Source organism: Chenopodium album, chromosome 18, assembly GCF_948465745.1.
Source record: "Chenopodium album chromosome 18, dcCheAlbu1.1, whole genome shotgun sequence".
NCBI lineage: Eukaryota > Viridiplantae > Streptophyta > Magnoliopsida > Caryophyllales > Amaranthaceae > Chenopodium > Chenopodium album.
The window spans coordinates 8,495,534-8,517,467 of record NC_137851.1 but is presented as its reverse complement, the minus strand read 5'-3'; the positions used below and the strand labels follow the sequence as shown (position 1 = coordinate 8,517,467).

At 34.5% G+C, this 21,934-nt stretch overlaps 2 protein-coding genes and 1 pseudogene across 2 annotated transcripts; all 3 read left to right on the top strand.

The window, feature by feature from the left end:
* The first annotated feature begins 4,344 nt into the window (after nt 1-4,344).
* Nucleotides 4,345-8,062, top strand: LOC145592980 (ultraviolet-B receptor UVR8-like). Its single transcript, XM_081649494.1, has 6 exons — nt 4,345-4,663; nt 4,773-4,952; nt 5,991-6,026; nt 6,131-6,255; nt 6,349-6,826; nt 6,954-8,062. The coding sequence occupies exons 1-6, from the start codon at nt 4,564-4,566 to the stop codon at nt 7,745-7,747; spliced, it is 1,713 nt and encodes a 570-aa protein (XP_081505620.1). The 5' UTR covers nt 4,345-4,563; the 3' UTR covers nt 7,748-8,062.
* Nucleotides 8,063-8,888: 826 nt separating this feature from the next.
* On the top strand, nt 8,889-10,214 carry LOC145592979 (carboxylesterase 20 pseudogene; annotated as a pseudogene).
* A 2,638-nt stretch (nt 10,215-12,852) lies between these two features.
* On the top strand, nt 12,853-21,709 carry LOC145592978 (nuclear pore complex protein NUP85-like). Its single transcript, XM_081649493.1, has 18 exons — nt 12,853-13,353; nt 14,542-14,644; nt 14,814-14,924; nt 15,036-15,119; nt 15,358-15,429; nt 15,508-15,564; nt 17,282-17,401; nt 17,500-17,700; nt 17,797-17,907; nt 18,267-18,304; nt 18,576-18,732; nt 19,264-19,362; nt 19,439-19,495; nt 19,653-19,799; nt 19,933-20,003; nt 20,136-20,223; nt 20,673-20,729; nt 20,935-21,709. The coding sequence occupies exons 2-18, from the start codon at nt 14,603-14,605 to the stop codon at nt 21,130-21,132; spliced, it is 1,710 nt and encodes a 569-aa protein (XP_081505619.1). The 5' UTR covers nt 12,853-13,353; nt 14,542-14,602; the 3' UTR covers nt 21,133-21,709.
* Nucleotides 21,710-21,934: the final 225 nt, after the last annotated feature.

Genomic DNA, 21,934 nt, shown 5'->3' with positions numbered 1-21,934 from the left:
TCCATCACCTGTAAATAGGGGGGAATTCTTAATTTAATTTCATAACAGTAACCATTACAATATAGCCCACACATGCAAATCAAAGAACCATTTTCCTAGTAGCATCAATTAGCTTCTAGACTACACATTACAAATAACTTATTTTTGTACAGAAAGAGCAATAATTCTTCTGATCATCTTCAAAATTAGTATAGTGTTGATGAGTAGCTCTCTCATTAGGTCTATCATCCAATTAATCATCTATCATAGCTATAACTATATATCCTATTGTTAGAAGGATTTACATAACCATACAGCAGCATACAAATACCTACAATTGTAAACTATAACTTAGGCAACGTATCTATCACTCTATATCATAAGTCCTAAACTCTAAACCCAGCTTCCTATTCCTCTACTTTCTCATCCCTCCTCCAAGCCCTCCCCTACAACACACCAAACACACCCTCTTTATAACATGAATCACCCAACATGATTTAGATCAAGCTATGTGCAACTACTATGATATAAGCACCATAGACAAATAGAAAAAGCACAAGCAAAACATATACCACCAATAGGACCTTCTCTTAAATAAACATAACATAAACAAAGCACATGTCAATACAAGCTAAACACCATCAATCACAATCAAACAACAAAAGCAAACGCAAAATATCCATAACCACAGAAGAGCAGTGTATTATGCTAAGTCCTTGTCATACTCCTGTAATGCATAGGAATATTCGATGTCATGGATAATCAGATTTCTATAGCAAATACTTGGCAGCTCTTGTATGACAGAGTCCATATGATGATTGTTGATTAAGCAAAGACTACATCAAGAAGAATATAGCTTCCAAGTAATTCGCAATAGCTAAGTTACCTGATTAATTCTTGGCTAGAACTAAGGATTTGCTGTATATCTTTTCTATCAAGTTTGAGTGAGAGCAAATTACAGAACATTAAATTCGAAAACGCAAAGAACAACTTTTTTCTAAAAACAAGGCTGCCCTATAAATATGCAAGCACCCACAAACTTGACTCCCAAAAAAAAAAAAAAGGGAAAAAGAGCTAGCTAAACTCCTATATACTAAAGTAAATTAATAAGTAATACTCATAATAACAATAACACAAAAGACCATAGTACATATTCAAAGCCATGCTTGGATGGTCAAATGACCAAAATAGTAACACATAACTTGACCCCCTAAAACAAGGAGGACCATATCACCATAAGCAAGCAATTTCACTGACTTCCCCCACTACCTTCCATTTCCTCCCTCTCCCCTTTTTTTTTTGGATTAATAATAATCAATTTAATAAAAAGGTATCCTGGTCTTAAAAAATAACAGATTTAAAAAATATAATCCACCTAATTTCCTCCCTTTTTTTTCTCAATAATATATATATATATACAAAATCCCTTAAAAAAATTACTACCCACCATTTCTCTGTGAAAAAATCAAGCTAGACAAATATAAATCTAAACAAAAGGATATCCCACACATCTAACTAATCCAATTTCCCTAATAGACACTAAAAAATGGCCAGCCTAAAATAAAAATCTCAAACACCCTAAAATTTGACTATGAATTCGATAAATAACAGTTCTTTATGACTTTTACACAGATATAAATCAATAGAAACTAAATTGCCAAAATCTGATTGTTAAAATTGCCAGATTAAATTGCCATGGTGGTAACTACTCCTTAATAGACCCCCGTAATCAACACGCTGTATAATGCCAACGATATTAGCATTATGGTGCTAATTAACAGAACATGAACATGCATCTATCATCAACGTTAATTAATCACTATGCTTCATTAATAAAACCAGAACATCTATAACTAACTATCCCTACCATAACAAACACAACAATTTGATTAATCTATACCCCACACAATACAACGGAATTAGATAGCGACTAATCTAGAAAAGCTTTCAATCAACCAACATCTCTAATTTTTTTTACATAATCGAATCCAACCTATAGAGCATAACTAACATACATCCTAGCTCTTCTAAGCTTTCCAACTGAGCACATAAAAGAACCACACGATCTCCGTAGATGACATCATCCACACACAAATCAGAAGAGCTATTGAACCTGCAAAATACACCCATAACACAAAGTCAAATACAACAACAACAAAGAAGATAGTATTTAAAAGAACATAAAAGTCAACAAGAAAAGGAACAGAAAGAGGTTGATATTCCCCTCTTTTTTTTTTTTTTTTTTAAAGGAAGGACATTAAAGCAATTAAATAATAAAGAACGAAGGGTAAAAGCGTCATTACACTATTAATTTGGAATAGTAACACTTGTTGTGGCTTTTGAAAGGGTTATAGATATAGTTTAAAAATTTTAGACCCCCATTTTCAAATTTCTGGATCCGCCACTGCTTGGTACAAAGTATTAGAAATCAAGTTTTAATTCCATATCTCTCGAAGTGGCATTTTAAAATCCAAATCCATAGCACTATATGAACAAAATGGGTCTTTAACTTAAGGGGTAAATCATTTCTCTTCTTGATAAACATGGAAATGATGGAATAAATGTATCTCATGGAAATTCTCATTATAATAACACCCCCTTCAAGTTGGCTAATTTGCTTTCAGAAAAAAGAAAAAAAAAAAAAAAAGTTGGCTAATATTTTTTCAAAATTACTGTAGAGTATATCATTTCTCAATCTACTTGTATACCACTCGTAGGTTGTAGGCCTCGTAGCTACAAGTCTAAAATTACTTGTTAAAAATAACTTAATTTCTTAATCTTTTTTCATTTGATTGTGTTCATCAACTACTTTGCCAAGCAAATTAGCCAAAATAAGCTAATTTATTATAGAAATTTCCTTATCTCTATGCTCTTAAAAAGTTAACTACTCATATTATACTTCATGTATATCTAAAATTCGTTATTTAAACGGTTATTATCTATCAAAAGTTCAAAACAATGCAGAAAAAACTTTTAAAGGCGGTAGGTGTAATAAGTGTATATCTCAAAGAAATCATTGTTAATAATTCATTACAATTAAAAGATTAGAATTTAAAATAAAAATGTTACTCTGTACGTTCTTTGACCAACAAATAAAAGTTTGCTAACTGTGATTAACAGAATTTAAATATTGATAATGACATTTGTAGAAATGTCCTATGTGAGTTACGTCTATTCAGTCTATATGGTTTACGTTACACAAATTTTTTTATATCGATTACAATCCAGGTATTAAGATATATCCATTAACAACCATTATTAAACTCTAAGTCATTTTCATGCATCACTTTATATTAATATTCCTTTTACCAGGACCTTAAATTTGGAATAATTTGTTATCTAGCAGCATTGCAATTCAATCACGTTACCATTGTAAGCCATTAGCAACTGCACACCTAGCCAGATTGTATGTACAGAATACAGATTAGATATATAGTACTAATGTCAATTAAATAATGATTAGTTATGATTAACTGACCATTATTATTTCATGAACGACTTTCCCTTGTTTTTTTTCTTCTTTCACTCATAGGATATACTAAGTACAAAGTTTTAAACAAATTATATACTAAATATATAGTATTTTTTTTTTCCTTTAAAAGTTAATCCTGATATCCTATAGTAATGGCATGTAATTTGATTTCACACTCCCTCTCTGAAATTGTCTTAATTTGTGTACAAATAGCTATTGTTGTTTTTTTCCACCATAAATTGCTTAGGGTTTGATATCACAATTTCGGTGTTGAAATATTAAATACGAGTACTTTTTTTTAAAGGAGTTTACTTGAGCCACTTGGAATAGTACAAGTGTATAATTAATACTCTTAAAAAATACACAGAAGTGACAGAACTGTGTTTCTAAATACATGTAAATATCATTATGTGTTTTTCCATATCTATATGCACTCCAATTCTTCGTTCCAAATTAGTTGATATATTTTGACTTTTAACATTATTTACAAACTTTACTTTGACTCTTTTATGTAATTAATAAATAATACTCATAAAAACCGAGTCACTTATTGTAGATGTTGTTTGATTCCTCTCAATTTGTGTTTGTAAAATACCAATTTTTTCTAATTTTTACTTCATACTTCTCGTTAATTTGGGATATTAAACTTTGGAAAACATAATAGAGATGTGTAATAATTTAGAGGGGTTGTTTGGTTAACATAGGAAGTGCAAATTTCCATGAACTTCTATTATATGGGAATTAAATTTCTCAACCAAATTCGTGAGAATTTCTAAAAGTTGTTTGATTAGTAATGAGGGAAGTAAACTCCTATAAGAATTTCAACTTACCCAAGGGGATGAGATAAGTAAATTCCCATTTTTTTTTTTTATGTAAACCAAACAAAACACACAACAGTGGCGGTGACATAGCTAGAGAAAACATACTATATCAGTAATATCACCCCCTTTTATAAAATTGATCTACTACTCCAACATTCCAACTCAGTAGGTAATAAGCCAATTAGCCAAACTAAGTACTCCGTAATTTACTAATTTCATCTCTTCTTACGCCGTGTTGTTCATCACTGCACATTCACCTTAGAAATCAAACTCAAGAATAAGAAAGAGAAAATGGCCGATGTCACAGAAACTCCAGAATTACCAACACGCAACCCAGCACACAAGATCGTCGCCGTCGCCGCCGGCGAAGCTCATACTCTCGCACTTTCCGGTAACCCAGTTGCCATATGCTTTTCAATACAATTTTACTTTATAATATGATTGAAACTAATGTGTATAATATATGCTATGAAAATGGTGACCCAAATGAATTGGGGCAGGAGATGGGAAGGTATATTCATGGGGAAGAGGCACATTTGGGCGACTTGGGAATGGTTCTCAATCGGATGAGAATTTTCCTGTGCCAATTAAATGGGGTAATGATGCTGATTTGCAAGATGAGAAGTGTCCCAAATTTGTTGGGGTTGCTGCTGGTGCTTATCATAGTCTTGCTCTTGCTGGTAATACTACTATGAAACACCCCTTTTTAAGTGCTTTAATTTGTTGCTTACTCAAGAAGTGAAATTCTTCGTTCAGAACTTTTCTATGTGTTGAGTGTATTGGTTGATTGTGAACTCGAGTTCGGCTAGCTTAATTGGTAAAGTCTTTGATTGCAGGTTTATGGTTTTGGTTCGAAATTCGGTTGTAGTGCCCTTAGTGGGTTTATATACACCCCACTATGTACCCTACCCTAGAAAAGAAATGAAAAGAATATTTGTTAATTTGGGTTTTGAACTCTGAAGTTGGTATATGATTGGTAAATTTATTTTATTGTACTATATTGGTTTGTGTAGGAATTTCTGTCATTGAGAGAATATTGTAAAGTATTTCCAACACCTATATTGATAACTGTAGTCTTTCAGTCCTAAATTTAGTAATATTGAAGAGTTTCTTGTTGTTTCTTGTGTTAGGAGAGGGAGTTTAAGTTGTTTCATGGTTGTGGAACCTAGAAGAGGCAAAGAAATTGACTTGTAAGACTAGACTATGAAAAAGGACCAACAAGACTAAAAAGGTATATAATAAGAAAAACACCTACAAGATTATGGCAATACTATGGGATCTAATTCTATGGTCAAGCCGGTTTGCTCTCTTGATAGTTGCTTGCTTTAAAGAATGGAAGCATTGTCGCTAAATTGCTAATATTGTAGAAGAGGGATCAGTTTTTGCTTTGAATATTTTAAATGTAAGGATCTGGGTGTCCTGCAGGTCTGCCCATATCTTTCCTTCTTGTCATTTTCTAAATTGATTATTAGCAGGAAGTAAAGTAAACCTTATGTGATCTAGTTAGTTGGAACCTATCATGCTAGACACCGCTGCTCTTTTGTTGGTTGTATTTTTTCTCCGGATTATATGATTTTTTCATAGTTGATTGAATTTAACCTGTCTGGATTTTAAATCCAAAGTTACACTTTGGTTTTGAATGTCAATTTATGATGCTGTTTTGGGTTGCCTATCAAGAAGATACTCTATTTTTAATCCTCACTCTTTATTGATTGCAGATGATGGATCAGTTTGGTGCTGGGGCTACAATACCTGTATATTTCTCACCTCAGTCACTCATTTTAAAAGCTCTTTCTATAAGCTGCTATTTAACTGAAATTCCTTTTTTGGGGGGTTTCAAATTTTTTACATTTGCTAGATAGCCAACTTGGATTTGAAGGAGAAAATGTGTCAGTTCCCCATCAATTAGGTACGTTAGTTCAGTTGAATTCTCCCCGATCTCTTGGTGATGACTCAGAAGGAAAGAGTAAAAATCCACTGAAGGTAAGACTGTAAGAGTGAAACTCTAATTCATTTTTGACAAGGTGATGAACAATGGAGTTATGATATACACTTTTCCCTTGTTTATGATTACAGGTTTGTGCAATCAAAGCAGGTGGAATGATGTCATTTGCAATTGATAACCTTGGGGCACTCTGGATGTGGGGCAACATCCCACAGCAAAGCAGTCCTGATGACGATACATTCACACTTATTAGTGTTCCAAACCCAATTCCAATGTTCGATTTTTACGGTCACACAGTTGTTAAGGTGGCATGTGGAAATGAGCATGTTGTTGCACTAGTCAGTGCTGGTGAAAAACATGTTGGTGATGATCTTGTGTGTTACACTTGGGGTAACAATAATCATGGTCAACTAGGTTTGGGAGATACAGAGAGCAGATCACATCCCCAGGCTGTTGCACAGTTCAGCGAGGGATCTGCTTGGAGGGCTTATGATGTGGCTTGTGGATCTTTTCACACTGTTGTACTTACTTTCAAGAAGCAACCGAGTGATACATTAGCTAGTGTCTGTTGGACATTTGGCCTTGGAGAAAACGGTCAGCTCGGACATGGTATTGTTGATTACTTGATTTGTAGGGATTATTAATCTTAAAATCATTTTTAGTTTTGTGTCTTATTATTGCTCTTATGCTTGTTAAAATAATGAAAATCTGTTCTGTATTTGTTTATTTGTAATAGGTACAACCCAGAGTACCTCACTCCCTGAACCTGCTAGAGAATTGCCAGAAAATGCTTATTTTGTTTCCGTAGACTGTGGATTGCTTCATACAAGTGTAGTTTCATCTGCTGGGGAAGTGTGGTCATGGGGGATGGAAAAGGGTCTAGGGCTTTGCCCTGATGTGAGTTTTTCGGGTGTAGATCATGGAGATGCAATCTTGCCGCTGCAATTCTCATGCAATGGGAGCAATTTTCCTGATCCTGTAGAAGTTGCATGTGGGGCAGCTCACACTGTCCTAGTTGCAGATGATGGTTACAAGCTCTGGTCCTGGGGACGAGGAAGGAGTGGAGTTCTCGGTGATGGTAAGGTTAGTGATTCTTACTCTCCGACAATGGTTTTGTGGCCCCCGCTATCAGAAGATTTCAGCGATGGTTTGAACATAGAGTCAAAGAAGCCTAAAGAAGGAGGTGAAAAGACAAAAGTTGATGAAAAGTTGTCTTCAGCAATGGAAGAGATGAAACTCTTGCAATCAAAACTTTCGGTGATGGAGCGTTATGTAAGCATTCTTCATGGCTCACTCTTTGGGAAGCCTTTTGAAGAGAGTGATATTCCAGCCTCATTGATCAAGTCTGATTCTTTTGACGTTGGAAAAGCATGGCAAGGTATGTTGGAGGCAGCAGATGGTAAAGAGCTAAGGCGTTTAGAAATGTTCTATGGAAATATGCTAGACGGGGTCAAGGATAAGATAATGAAGAGGAAAATTCAAGAGATTGTGAAGGAGCACCTTCAGTCTTCCAGTACTACTCAATATTGATTTGCTGTGGGATAATTATACTCACAAATGCAGGGATTACTCTGTTAATATATACTTCGTACAAAGTATGATCAATAAGTTGGCAAGCTTTACTTAACTATAGAGGATTTTGCAGGTATGTCAACAAAAATTTCTGTAATTTGTGAAATCAGTACAGTATGTCAGTATGTATACAATACAGATTACTACAAATTTTTTTTTTTTGGGTTAATATAGAAGTTTGTTGAAATTTTACATTAAGTTGTGGTGGTATGTAAAAATATAATTGGTGTTTTATGACTTACATCGGGTGATCAATCTGATTTTGGAGTTAAATTCTATAGTACTACTTATTCATTCGTACAATGTCAGTTTCTATGGATTCTTTTAGCAGGTATAATTTCATTGACACAGTATTTAACCTTGAGGTGGCGAGTTGGAATGCTATTAGTACAGGCAAGACAAGCCGCAACAAAGAGGATAGAACATGGCTGGGGTCACTCAACAAAGTTCATCAAAGGATGAGGTTTATCTTATTCAACATTAATTATCATTTATCTATAATAATTAAATTAAATATTGCATAAAGCCATCTATAGATGCTTATGGTGTGTTCCATTCTATTGTTCATCTATTAGAACTGTACTTACTAAACCTGATTTGATTTGATCAGCCCTGATTTCACCGTATATTTACACCTAATAAAAAATGATTAACTATGAAGTTTTTTACTTTAACGACAAAGAGAACACGCCCTTATTTGATATGTTTGAGCTAGCAAACAGGGTAATTTTGATAAAGCTCATTCGAGTTTGAGTCTTGTTAAAGTACACTACATTTGAGTAGGATCGTGTTCTAAACCAGTCTATCTTGGGGCAAATCCAAATCGAGATGGTTTAGTGTTTATAACTTTATTACGGAGTATGTGAATTTTCTATTGGTGTTATTAATGTTTAGTTTTATTTTCATTTCGATCAGTTATAGATTCGATATGGGTCGATCTAAACCAGTCAAAATCAATTATTCAGTTGTTCACACCTTCACGGGTCATCTAATCATCCGTGACCTTAAAAACAAATCTCTTTCCCTGGATCTTATCATCACAAGTCACAAGACTTCAAACTAGTACAACTTTTCGCAGTTGAGAACAATAATGAAAATGTGACCAACTTTTAATTCACTGCTTTTTTATCTCATAAATTTGGAATTTTTCTCTGCATTCTCTATATTATTATTCAATCATATCATAACTAAAATAAGGCAAAAATGGAATCCATTAAGGTATACCCAAACAAACTACCATTCTTCTTCTTTCTATTAATAGTAATTTTACTATTAGTAGTCCAAATCCAAGCTATTTATCCAATTAACTATAATTTCTCTAAATCATCCATTAATCCCGACAAAATTGATCCTTATGCATTTCTCCACATTATTCCGAACTCGGACGGGTCAATAACCCGAATCAAAGAATTCTACCCGACCGTCCCGCCCAATACTTCTACTTCCCTTGCATTTTCTAGAGATGTCCCACTCAACCGGGTTAAAAACACATGGGTTCGGGTCTACTTACCCAACAGGCCCGGGCCTGAGCCCGTTACAAACCTCCCCATCATGCTGTTTGCCCATGGTGGGGAGTTCATTCTCCTTAGCACAGCCACCCCTCAATTCGACATGTTTCTCTCCAACACCGCGAGCAGCCTCCGTGTGCTAGTGGTCTCGGTCGAGTACCGCCTTGCCCCCGAGCATCGCCTCCCTGCCGCCTACGACGACGTCTTGGAGGCATTGTATTGGGTGAAGGATAAGAAGGATGAGTGGGTGGCAAAATATGGGGATGTTTCAAGGTGTATCATTATGGGGGAGAGTGCAGGGGGAAACATTGCGTACAACGTTGGAATACGTGCTTCTGAGTTAGTTAATGAACTAAAACCGTTAGTTATACGAGGTTTGGTTTTAATTCAACCGTTTTTTGGGGTAACAAGTCAAACTCCTCTTAAACAAGGTGGTTTTTTTCCTTTAGAGGTGATTGAGTTGCTATCTAAGTTATCTTTTACCACTTGGGACTAGTAGTAATAATCCTTATTTTAACCCGATGTTTGGTGGCGGGTCGAGTAGTTTGAACAAAATTAAGGATTTAGGTTGGCGGGTTGCGATTGCGGGTTGCGATGGGGATGGACTATTTGATAGGCAAGCGGAGGTGTTTGGGTTTCTTAAAGATCGAGGGATTGACGTTAGTAGTTATTTTAGTAATGGATATTACCATGGTGTTTTTGTTAGTGATTTTATTGAATCACAAAAATTGTTTGAATTTGTAAGAAGTGTATTTTCTTATTCAGTAGTTTATTAAATGTTTGTAAGCAAGTACATTATTTTGAGTTGTCAAGCAATTATTGTGAAATTGCAAGTTAAATATGGTTATTGTAAAAAGTACAAGTTTAATCATTGTTCAAATGAATATATATACGGAGTATGTAAAGTTGTTACATCATTTATTATGAGTTAAGCTAAAATACGGTGCTTGAACTTTGGTATTTGTAGCATTTTAATCCCTCAACTTTTAAATGAGGCAAAATGGTCTCTCAACCACCAATGACTCACTTTTCAGGTACAAATTATCTGACTAAGCATAGTTTAGACACCTTCGTGCACATGTGGCAATAAATTTCATGATTTTAAATGCAAAGTTTATGGACTTTTAGCTGATGAGTTGACATTAATTAAATTAGAAATGAAAGTTTAGGGACTTAAGGGTGATGTGGCTAATGTAATTATTATAGGCCAAAGTTTAGGGACCTTTAAGGGACACATGGTGCTTCCCATACAAGAGTGATTATAAGTTTTAACCCCTATATGTAATTTAGTTCAATTAAACTAATTTCATTTCAACTAAACCAATTTAATTTCAGTAAAAATTATTTACTTTTTAAAAATATATAAGTGAGATAATTTAAGCGTGAATGTATGGTCATCGCCATTTACTTCAGTTAAAGACATTTAGTTAATAATCTAAGGCATTTATTATTTTCTCCTAGAAATTAACACAAGAAAAAAGAAGGAAAAAAAAAGGAAAGCCCTTAAAATTGTCTCACATAAAAACCAAAAAAATTGAAAATCATTTAGAACACAAAACAAATAGAAAAAAAAAACTTTGAAATTGACACACAAAGACCCAAAAAATTGAAAACCTTTTAGAATATAAACTCATGAAAAAATAAAATGTCAATTAATGAGAAAAATGGGGTGGTATATATTTTTTTTATTTTGGTTTCATGAATTTATTTAGTTTTATATTACAAAGTTTGGGTTTGTCTTACTCACTCACTTCAAAAACACATTATATTTTTGGTTTTATTTATTTTTAGTTAAATTTATTTTGGTGTGTGAAATATATAAAGGGTTAGGAGTTAGGATTTGAGGATGTGTATTTAATGAGTTTAGGTGGGATATGTTGTATAAATTTTAATTAAGAAAAAATGGTAGGGAGGTAAAGGAATGATAAAAAAATATAAAATATATCATGATTATTATGCCAACTCACTTTATAAACATTTGGTTAAAAAAACTCACTTTATGAATTCCTAAGCTTTTGTTTATATTGTTTCCAAAAAAAAAAAAAAAAAAAAAAAAAAAAAAAAACTTTTGTTTGTATTTAATTTAATTAATTGACTTATGATCTAACAAATCCCTAAACTTTTGCTTGAAAAAAACAAGTATAGTCTCTAAACTTTGTTGACTCATCACTGGAATTAAGTCCTTAAACTTTAACTTAGTTGGCATTGACATTCCTAAACTTTGCCGACTAAGAAGTTCCTCCACCAGAAATAGTGAGGCAAGGGTGGTTGAGGGACCTTTTTGCCCCATTTCAAAGATAAGGGACCAAATATGCTACTAATGGCAAAGTTGAGGGACTGTATTTTAATTAGCTTAACTCCATTTATCATTATGACCTTATGTAAAGGTTTTTTTTTTTTTTTTTTTTTTGTTTCCTCTCTCTCTCGACAAACTCTCGCTCTCTTTCATATGGTGTAGATTATAATTTTTTTTTTTTAACAAATGTAAATTATAAATTTATGATATGTATAATAGACTTTCTCAATTATTTAATTTTATTTTTATTTTCTTTAGGATTTTGGTTCACTATTTAAGAAGTAAAATTTGCTAATTAAAAGGTTTTAAGAAATTTTGTACTTGTGTCGATAAAATTGTATTCTGTAGCATAAGAATTATCTAATACTTTGTCCCCCAACCCCCAAAATAAATTGATGTAGGTTAGGTTCGAGAAGTGGATCAACCTAATTTTTTTTCATGTGATAATGAAAATAAAAAATCATCACAAGAGGTAAGCACATGAGGCTGATAATAATATAAGATCAAATCAACCATGAAATATGTCGCTTGATTAGCCTCAAGCTAAACCTCCCCAATTTTACACAGTGTGAGATAAGAATATGATTCAAATAGAAGAAAATTCACCTTCGCTTCAATGGCAATGTTGTAGATAGGTAAAAAAAAAACTTTCATTGTCTTTTCATAGAGTTGGTGATGCAAAGATTTTTCTTCCTTATTAACATCTATTTTTAAATTTTAATATCAATGAACAATGATAATTTTATCAGTTATCTAAAAACCAAAAAGAATGATACGAGTAATTCTATAAGTTATTTTTCAAATTGACACCACTTCACATATAAGGTAAAGATAAAAAAAAAATTATCATACATAAATCATTTTCAGCGATCAATCTTCTCAATATACGTAGTATGACATTTTAAATAAATTTTGACTACAATTATATTCCATAATGAAGTAAGTAAAATATTGTTGATTTCCTCCAAAAAAAAAAAGTTTTTTATTTATTTTTTTCTTTTTTTATACACTATTAAAATATTAATCAATATGATTTAGGGCCTCTTTTCTTCGACTTAATTTCAGTTCAGCTCAATTCAATTAAACTTCAATCAGTTCAGTTCAGTTCATCTCCAATCAGCTCAATTCATTTCAGTTTATTTCAGCTCAATAAAAGAGAACATGCCCTTAGATTACACCGTGTGAAGTATTTAAAAAGAGAGTGAGAGCATTTCGTAATGTCAAGTGAAAAAGTCCATATTCCATCGGTGCAAGTCAAAGTGTCAAACACACGAAAAAACAGTCCACACTCTCACTCCCAATTTCCCTCCCTTAAACAAAACCCCCAAATTCCAAAAAAACCCTAACTCAAAACCTCCACCATCAAACATGCCGGCGTCGGCATCAAATTCCGACGACCAACTCTCTCTCCTTCCACTTCCACCATCTCCTCCACAACAACCCATAGTTTACCCTCTCCGCCATTCTCTCTCCTCCCCAATTTCTCGCATCGCCATTTCCTGGTCTCGCGGCAACTCTCTCCGACTCTCTCTCCTCCCTCAACCTTCCTCTAATGGCGGAAACCATGTTAATGGCGGCGATGATTCTTCCGGTGGTGGTAGTGTCGTGGAGGTGAAGCTTTCTGCTGGAAATAGTGGAATTGATGATGATTCTCAATGGAGGAGGATTGTTTATGGTTCTGTTGCTCCGTTTGCGATGTTTCAGAATCGGAAGAATTCGGTTTTCGCTTTGTCTAAGCTTTCTTTGCCCAATGTTGATTGGTAATTTTGACTTTTGATGATTTGCATTTTTTATTTCTGTTTGATTGAATTATGATTATTATTTTTTATTTCTTATGCTTGAATTGTTATTTGTTATCTAATTTTGTGTCATATAATCTTCATGACTTATATACATACTAAATCATCCGAAAGTTCGAGCTTTGATTATGGTTTGGTTTACTTGTTTACGTTTGTTAGAATCTATGATTTTGGCATGGTACTGGATAGTGTTCATTATTGCATATGATGGAGAGATTATTATAAGGTAAATCTAGGTTGCTATACAATCAGTCACGATTACTGAACAATGTTAAGAGTTTTTTCACTTTTTGGCACATAATGGAAAAAAAGTTGAGTCAAGCTCAAATCTTTTGTTTGTGCATTTTGTGTTCGTTGTCTTGGGAAATTTGCTTATAAAGCTTATATTGGTTTCTAGTATGAGTTTAATTGCTCAATAACGGTTTAAGAGTTGACAAAAGATACTTAAATTGAGTGCCACAGTGATATTATAATAGGATTTGGGCCATTTGGCAATGCTTATCGAGGACCTCCTTACTTAACTTATGATAGGTGAATTTAAAGGATGACTTAGAAGTGATGTAGTGATGTAGCAAATGGAAACTTTGGTTTTTGATTGGTAATACTTTCAAATTTGAGTCTATGGGTGGTAATTGGAATTATAGGAGGTGAAAGGTTTCAAAATCAAAGCTTGATTGCAAATCACTAGTAACTCTATATGAATTTTTCCTTATTAATGCAGGACAATTGGGCTCCAAGTCCTTTTTGACTTGATTTACTTTCAGAATGGGGAACAGACTCAACAGAGTCATAAATAGTAGTAAGAAAATGTTACATCGAAGCTCTTTCATGTTCGCATCTTCTTCTAAGCGTGGAAATTCGTTGTATTAAAATATTAAACGATGGATCCTGACATCTAGTTATTGAACACAACTGTAGTTTGGTGCATCAACTGCAACTTTATCGTGTTGCTTTTGTTTCTAAGAGCTCTTGAATTCTTGCTGTATGCTAGGTTGGAATTTGCTGTTTTGTCTGTGCAACTGTTTTTTTTGACTCATTGATTAGTGTTAACTTCATTAAGTTTTTACATATTTTTCTCATTTAATGCTTAGTAAATTGCATGCATTATATCTTTTGGGATTGGTCATTCACAATGTTAGAGATGACCAGGTGGGATTATGTCATGGAGTAGAGCAAGGAGATAAACTCACTTCTTGGTACAACAAAGTCAATGGCTAGTTCAATTGTTGAAGACCCTAGAAGAATTCTGACGGTAATTATGTGAAATTATTTTTCTATTTGAATTTTTGTGTGGCCACATTAGTGGAAGTGATTAAAGAAGTAATATGAAAATGAATGTTCAATTGTCGCCACTAGTCCCTGTTGTTGACACTTTTCAATTTCAATTGAATTTGTGCACTCTTATGTCCTTGATTATTTAGGTAGATGAGGAACCAACAAGTTTAAAGGCTGCATGGGACCTACTGGAAATCTTTTATGCTGACAAACAGTCTCAAACTTGGCTACCTGAACGTCTTGTTGATTGGCTAACTGTAAAAATCTTTAGCTTTATTATGTTACGGTGTTTCAAATACTAGCTCCTTTGCTTTGTGTGGTGCTCAAATTCTGGCTAATTATTATTATTTTCTGTTTTGTTCTGCCAGGACTATGATAACCTCTTTTCAGAAACTCAACATACGGTGTACTCAAAACTTTTGGATTTGCAACATCATCTTTTGCATTTCCAGGTAGTTTTCTTATGCTAAAACGTTCCTCCTAGCTGTTTTTTAAAATAAAATAAAATCAAATATTGTAGAGGACCAATGTACAAATTGGCATTGTACAGGCTCTTCAATCTAGCATGAGTGTTCCTTAAAAGAGTTAATTTAGCACGAATTTTGCTATTTTTTGTTGGATTAAGGCTAGATAGCAAATACACCTTGGGGTTTGAAAATGTTTTTACATCCTGAAATTATCTATATGCAGGTGGTTGAGGATGATCCAAAGTACTGGGATTGTTTGTCATCAGCGCTAGCTCTTGGCTGGTTGGATATTGTGGTATGTGGATGTGAAAGCAGTGTGACATGAATGCCTTCGATAGAACTTGATGTTTGATCCCTTAGTTGTTGCTTGCAGGTTAAACTACTACGTCTACACGGGTCATATGAACTTGATCAGATTGGAAAACGTGAGGTAAGGAAATCCGTTGTTCTTTCCTATTTCGTGTCCGTGGCTCTTATTAAAGTTCTCTAGTAGTACTTCAGTGTTTCCTTCACTTTTAGCTTGTTGTCTTTCTGGTATCAAACTGTTTCCTGCTGCATTCCTTATAATTTTCGTAGAATGAAGTCTTACTATGTATGACAATAGTTGTCATATCACTTGAGGAAGTGTTTTCTTGGTATGACAATAGTTGTCATTGTTGCTTTAGTCGTGTGCTGACTGCTCAGGGGACTGGAAAGTTAGCATTCTACCCACTGCACAGCTAAACTGCTGAGAAGAAGCTTAGACTACGATCTTGAGACATACTCAGGAGTCTCGAAACACACTAACGTTGTGCTTATCGCTTGAGGAAGTGTTTTCTTGGTATGGCAATAGTTGTCATTGTTGCTTTAGTCGTGTGCTGACTGCTCAGGGGACTGGAAAGTTAGCATTCTACCCACTGCACAGATAAACTGCTGAGAAGAAGCTTAGACTACGATGTTGAGACATACTTAGGAGTCTCGAAACACACTAACGTTGTGCATATTCTTCCACTAAAAATAAAATATATGCGAACATTTTTTATTCAGCTGTTCAACAGCTTATTATATGAGATGGCTGGAGATGGTATTTTGTGGGACTTTCAGTCTGCTACCATATTGATATTTGATACTGGACATACTTTTCTTAAAAAACTTTCTAGTCCTGTCCCTTGGGTCAATGGGTAGATTCATCCTAGGTGTTACGACCTGTATGTCTTAATCACTTAAAGTATAAGCCCTTGCAGAAGTTTTTATGCAATTCTCACTTTAGGAAGAATGATCGGCAAGAAATGATCACTCTATCTGCTTCCTCTGTGTGAACCTGCCTTATCAAAAGCAGTACTTGTCATGATGGATGAGGATTACTCTGCTTGATTAATGGACCTTGGAATTAAGTGGTTGAGACAACCTTCATGGGTTCGTGCTTCACCAGATGATTCTTTGCGTACAAATCTTCTAGTCTTGACACTTTGTAATTTTTGTTGCTGGGACCCATTTCTTCGATGTGAACACCTTCCCATGTCCCATGTATAAAAGGATCATTCTACAAACTCTCTGTGGTGGCAAATCTGTTGATCAACGCATGTTATGCATCTGTATTAAGCTCAATTATTGCTGCTTTCATGCTTGTGCGGTTTTGCTATTGGATCTTACCAATGAATGTATACTGTAATTAATCTGGGCTGTATTGGGATCTGCTGGAAATTATCTTTATTTTGCATGACCATCTTGTATATGATATATCAAACATCATATGTTTTTCCTTTCACATTTCTCGACATGCTGTTTCCATTCCACAAGTTATTTGGGATAAAGAAGCTGCTGATGGTCTATTCTGAAAGCGCTAAAAATCTCTTGTTAACAATCTGTGTCCTAGAATGAATGTCTTCATGCTGTTTGATGTCCCATGGTAGTCACTTCTTTTTTATGTAGTAAATTCATTTGTTTACTTTTTCTTGGCCCCTCTCTGAATGCTAAACCTTCAATTTGCAAGTGCAAATATTAATTTTAAGCTGGTATATGAAATAGAAGATCCTTTTGTGCTCATACATTTTATGTATAAATCACTCTTGTTTGTTTCTGATCAAATAATGGGCTCACAATTTGATTTTTTTTTTTTTTTTTTTTTTTTTTTTTTTTTTTTTTGTTTGTGCCTGTATTTGGAATAGACAGAAAATGGTCTGGTTGAAGCAGTAGTTGTTCTTGTTTCAAAAATGCCACGTCTACGTCCTGAATTGCAAGCTGGAAGATTGGGGGAATGCTATAGAAATAAGTCTGACTTCATCAAGGTATATCAATGATCCTTTCATAGTTTATTCATAGCTGCTTCTAGGCCAATTATGACACATGTATAATGGGCTCTGTTTTATGCTGATGTTGTACCTAGGGTTGGGAGACATGGCGTGCACGAGTTACTAAGCTGGAGTGCAGTTCTTTCTGGGTTGATTGTGGCCACCAGAAAACCAGAGAGGGTTTGAGAAAAATTCTACAGATTATGCTGGGAAACACTGAACATCTTTCTGCTACAACATACAATTGGGTTGAACTTTACATATCTCACTTTCTATACATTAGGCCATTCACAGTGGTTAGTGTTAATGATATGCATATATAAATACTTTTTCCTTGAAAATCTTGGTGATCTACTGTGGTAAAATGTAGTAAAGAATTTCTTTTGAATCAGGGGTTAGAAAGTTTGTACGGCCTGGCCCAGAAATGCATACAGTTGAAGCCTGTTTCTCATCCTCATAGTTTGATGGGACTTATGGTTGGGATTCTCGGAGAAAATACTGAGGTGGGGCATGTGATGCTAGCATTTTCTGAATTCTTTGTTTTCTGTATGATGTATTTTTTTAATCTCTCTTGTTCAAAATAAAATATAGGTTATCTATTAATACATAGTTAGATTTGGTCAAATCATCTCGGTATTGTGAAATGGCATTAATATTCCGTTGATTATATAAAATGGTCAAAATATAATATGAGTCTGATGTTGCATTTGTAATGTAAAAATTGGTTATAATGACTGTTATTTTGGATTTGAAGCAGTTAGTAATTCAGCTGTTAATATTCTCTCAAGTCTGAACTTACTGAAAGACCTCATCTTTGCTGCTTCTAATTATGAATTTTGTCTTCTTCTTCTGCTTACTTTAGGTTGTCTTGGCAGAATGCTCTAGAGCTTTTGGCCCTTGGTGAGTAGCTATGAGCATATTATTATCTGTTTGTCTTTATTTTGTAGGCTTCACTGGAATTGTTTGATTCTTTCTTCAATGCAAACATCAAACTATGATCCATGAAAAGACGATTGCAATTGAATTTCAGTATAGTCATTTCTTCTTGAGTTGCATCCTTTTCTTTTCCCTTGTTGATTTTGATGTTAATCAAGAGGCAGTGACCCCATTCCAAAGCATGATTCTTTCTTCCAAATTTCAATCAGTGATAGACTAATTTGCTTACTTGTAGGATGGTGACCCATGCTATAGAGTTGTTGACTGCTGGAAATGATCAGTCAGAAATTCTTTTGCATGAAGTGCGCCAGAACCTGGGAGGGGTTAGTATCGAGGAGCTCCATCGGCTTGTATATGCTCAAGTTCTCGCTTCTCATCAATTAACTTGGCAGGTGATTATATGCCTTGCTGATGAACAACTAAGAACTAATCTAATGTGATGTTTGCATTTGACAACTATCTTCTGCCTTTCCCCCCTTAATGTTGTGATCAATAGTGTCTTAGTGGGGTATTGAGCAGAAAAAGACTTAGAAATTATCAGAATACGTTAGTTCAAATAAGGGCCCAATGCTTTAAATAATTTATGGCATCTTGTATGAGGAAATTAAAGTAAAATTTAAGAAGCCTTATTGTTTTTATTTTGTATTAACTGTTTTAGTCAATGATGATTAGTTTACAGCTATAAATACCATAGAGTTGTAGTTTTGTTTGCTGATTTGGACTCTAATTTTTATAAGTTCTGGATTTTTGGACTAGATTTGAACTCAGCCTGTTGGATTTTAAAGTCCAATTTTGACTCCTAAGTATCTATCCATCCAGTATACCCCTAGTCCCCTAGAGGCTTGTGACCTTGTGTTGATTGCATTCTTGTATCTTTTGTTGGAGCATATTTGCCATTCTAATCTCATCTGACTTGTTTCCAGATTGCTCCAGTATATTTGACATCATGCAAGCCAGGAATAGGCATGTTAGAGATTTTACTTTATAGGCAACCTGTACACTTCAAGCAAGGATTGCTCAAAGTGAGTATCATGTTGGATAATTAACCTATGGCCTCCTTGACTTTTTGCTGATTTCTGATAAGTTTAATTTGAACAGAGCCTAGAGATCTGCCGTTTATATGAACTTGATGATGTCAGCTCAAATATCATGAAGGTATGCCTTGATTTAGTTATGCTTTGATTCTGTGTATTGTTTGAGTCCCTGAAAGGCATGCTATTGCTCATTGATTCTATTACAGTACATTAGTAAATCCAGGAGAGATAATCCTTGCGTAATTCTAGAATGACATAGTAAATCTGCCCCATGTCAGATTGCTGGCATACATCACTGGAAGCATGGTCGAAAGGGGTCTGGTATCTTCTGGCTCCAACAAGCTCAGGATGAAATTCGTCTCAATAAAATAGCTCAGCAGTTGTTTGATTTTGTTGGGAAATCAATATCTGAAGAGAGCTTCAAGGTAATAATATTTTAATTTGGCCTACTAATTAAAAATATTCCATGCCATTAGTATTCTGATGCTCATGTACTCATGTGGCCTTAATCTTGAATTTCAATTTATTCGAAGGACTTTTATGATTTAATTTTTGCAGCAATGGGAAGGATTGATTGAATTATTAGGTTCTGACACAAGAACTGCCGGGGGTCTGGAGTTTCTGCACAAGTACGTTGCTTACCTAGTCCACATATTCAGTTCATACATGGAGGAGAAATGTTGACATTTTATTCTTGTAATTTGCCCTTGATTTGCTAAGTCATTTTTTCTAATTTCATATATGCCCTTTATTTCATTCAGGTACAGAGATTTCAAAAGATCCCTGCAGCAAGTTGTTGATGGAAAGGCTACTGATGCTGCAAGGCAAGCAGTGGAATCCCTCATTATGGTATAAATTGTTTATAATTCTAAATCGCCTTACATCTGGAAACTAGTTCTTTATACATGGCAGGCCCGTTTTATTTGCTACTTGGCTTTTACTTTTACATCCATATTAATGGTGGCTACTTGATGTACATCATACCTGTCTCTTTAGTATTCTTGCTAGATCTTATGGAGTAAATGCCCTGTATTAAAACTTCTGACCCGCTATAAGTAGTGGATTGACATTCATCCTTAAAAAGGAAGAAATAGTTGTACATGTCCCCATTATTGCCATCATTTAGGAGATCTTCTCACTAAATGTGCTTTCATAACTTTTAAGTTTTACAGAGTGACCTTGTCATGTTTAGTAGATCTCAATCTATAATGAAGAAATGATAGTCTTCAGCGGTTCAACCTCTCCTCCTGATCTCTCTTCTTTTGGCATTTACAAAAGTTTTTGTTACTATTTTGCAGCTCATGAAGAATTCATCTACGCCTCAACGATTCTGGTTATCTCTTCTTTATGACTCGGTAAGATAGCTTCTAATATGTCACGTCTAGGATTGTGAGGCTACTGTATGAGCAAAGTTTTCATATTTCTCTGACTTTGTTCTGTAGAGGAATTATAATTATGTAGCTCATAAGCTGTTTCTCTAATAATGACGTGATCTTTTATGTATGTAAGCTTTAATGATTTTGTTCATCACCATCAATTCATAATTGCTGTTATTGGCAGTTGAAACTGCTCACGTGGCGAGAGGGCCCTCTTCTTGATGTTGCGCAGACCAACCTATTGCTGAATAAGTTGCAAGAGTTGTCTATTGCGAGGATGCGCCCTGATTATGTCGAAGCTGACCTTCCAACCCAAGCATTGAGTTCAGTCCGGTTGGCTCTTGCTACATATCTTGGGCGTGCTATTCTTGAAGAGCAGTGACATTTTGTGTAATTTTGAATGAATTCAGTCATGCATCACCACTTTCCAATCGGTCTGAAAATTATTGGCATGAAGCCATCAACAGATCAAACCAGGAATATTTGCACTCATTACTTCATCGCTGCTTTATCCTCGAAGTTTTCTGCAAGTGACAAGCCTATATGCGTGGAAAAGGTGTTCCATACCAAATAGTCATACTAAATTAATTGTGTAATGGTTCATCTGCTATAATTTATACCCATCCTTGCAGTTGGTAAGAGATGTAACACTCTCTGGTGAGGGGTGACAGGATTGTAGCTAGGTAAGGAATGTAACATTAGAGCTTTGTACAAGTAAATTAGTGGTCATAGTAAATACTGAAGAAAAATATTGTGGCGAGTGAATTGTTTTGACAGCAAAAGAGAAAACAATTTGGGCATTGAAGGGAATATAGATTTGTCTTTACATCACAGTGCTAAATAGATTGATTATGGGTTTGATAAAGAGTTTTGCTTTGTAGTTACTAATTGCTGTAATGTAGGGTGAATTTGTCTATTGAAGATGATGCAGTGCATGTCTTATTTGTTATTTCCTTGAAGCTATCTGGTATACCTTTGCTTCCATAACCATTAGGTTATGAATATTATTTTCCAACAAGTATTTTGACAACATATTCTTACTTGCTTATGGAATATTTATCACTATTGTACATTTGTACCAATGTCTAAGATCAACTGTTTCAAATCCCTTATTAATTGATACATAATTGGTAAGTGCTCTCAGAGAACAAGAATATGGTATTTTGGCAGGGCAAATAATAAAG

What these genes read in the sequence shown, in the direction of transcription:
- LOC145592980 (XM_081649494.1), top strand. Translation starts at nt 4,564, where the DNA reads ATGGCCGATGTCACAGAAACTCCAGAATTACCAACACGCAACCCAGCA. An exon ending in GTGCTGGGGCTACAATACCT is followed by an intron (nt 6,027 to 6,130) that starts GTATATTTCTCA and finishes TACATTTGCTAG; the next exon opens with ATAGCCAACTTGGATTTGAA. An exon ending in AAACGGTCAGCTCGGACATG is followed by an intron (nt 6,827 to 6,953) that starts GTATTGTTGATT and finishes TATTTGTAATAG; the next exon opens with GTACAACCCAGAGTACCTCA.
- LOC145592978 (XM_081649493.1), top strand. Translation starts at nt 14,603, where the DNA reads ATGGCTAGTTCAATTGTTGAAGACCCTAGAAGAATTCTGACG. An exon ending in ATAAGTCTGACTTCATCAAG is followed by an intron (nt 17,402 to 17,499) that starts GTATATCAATGA and finishes TGTTGTACCTAG; the next exon opens with GGTTGGGAGACATGGCGTGC. An exon ending in CTCATCAATTAACTTGGCAG is followed by an intron (nt 18,733 to 19,263) that starts GTGATTATATGC and finishes ACTTGTTTCCAG; the next exon opens with ATTGCTCCAGTATATTTGAC.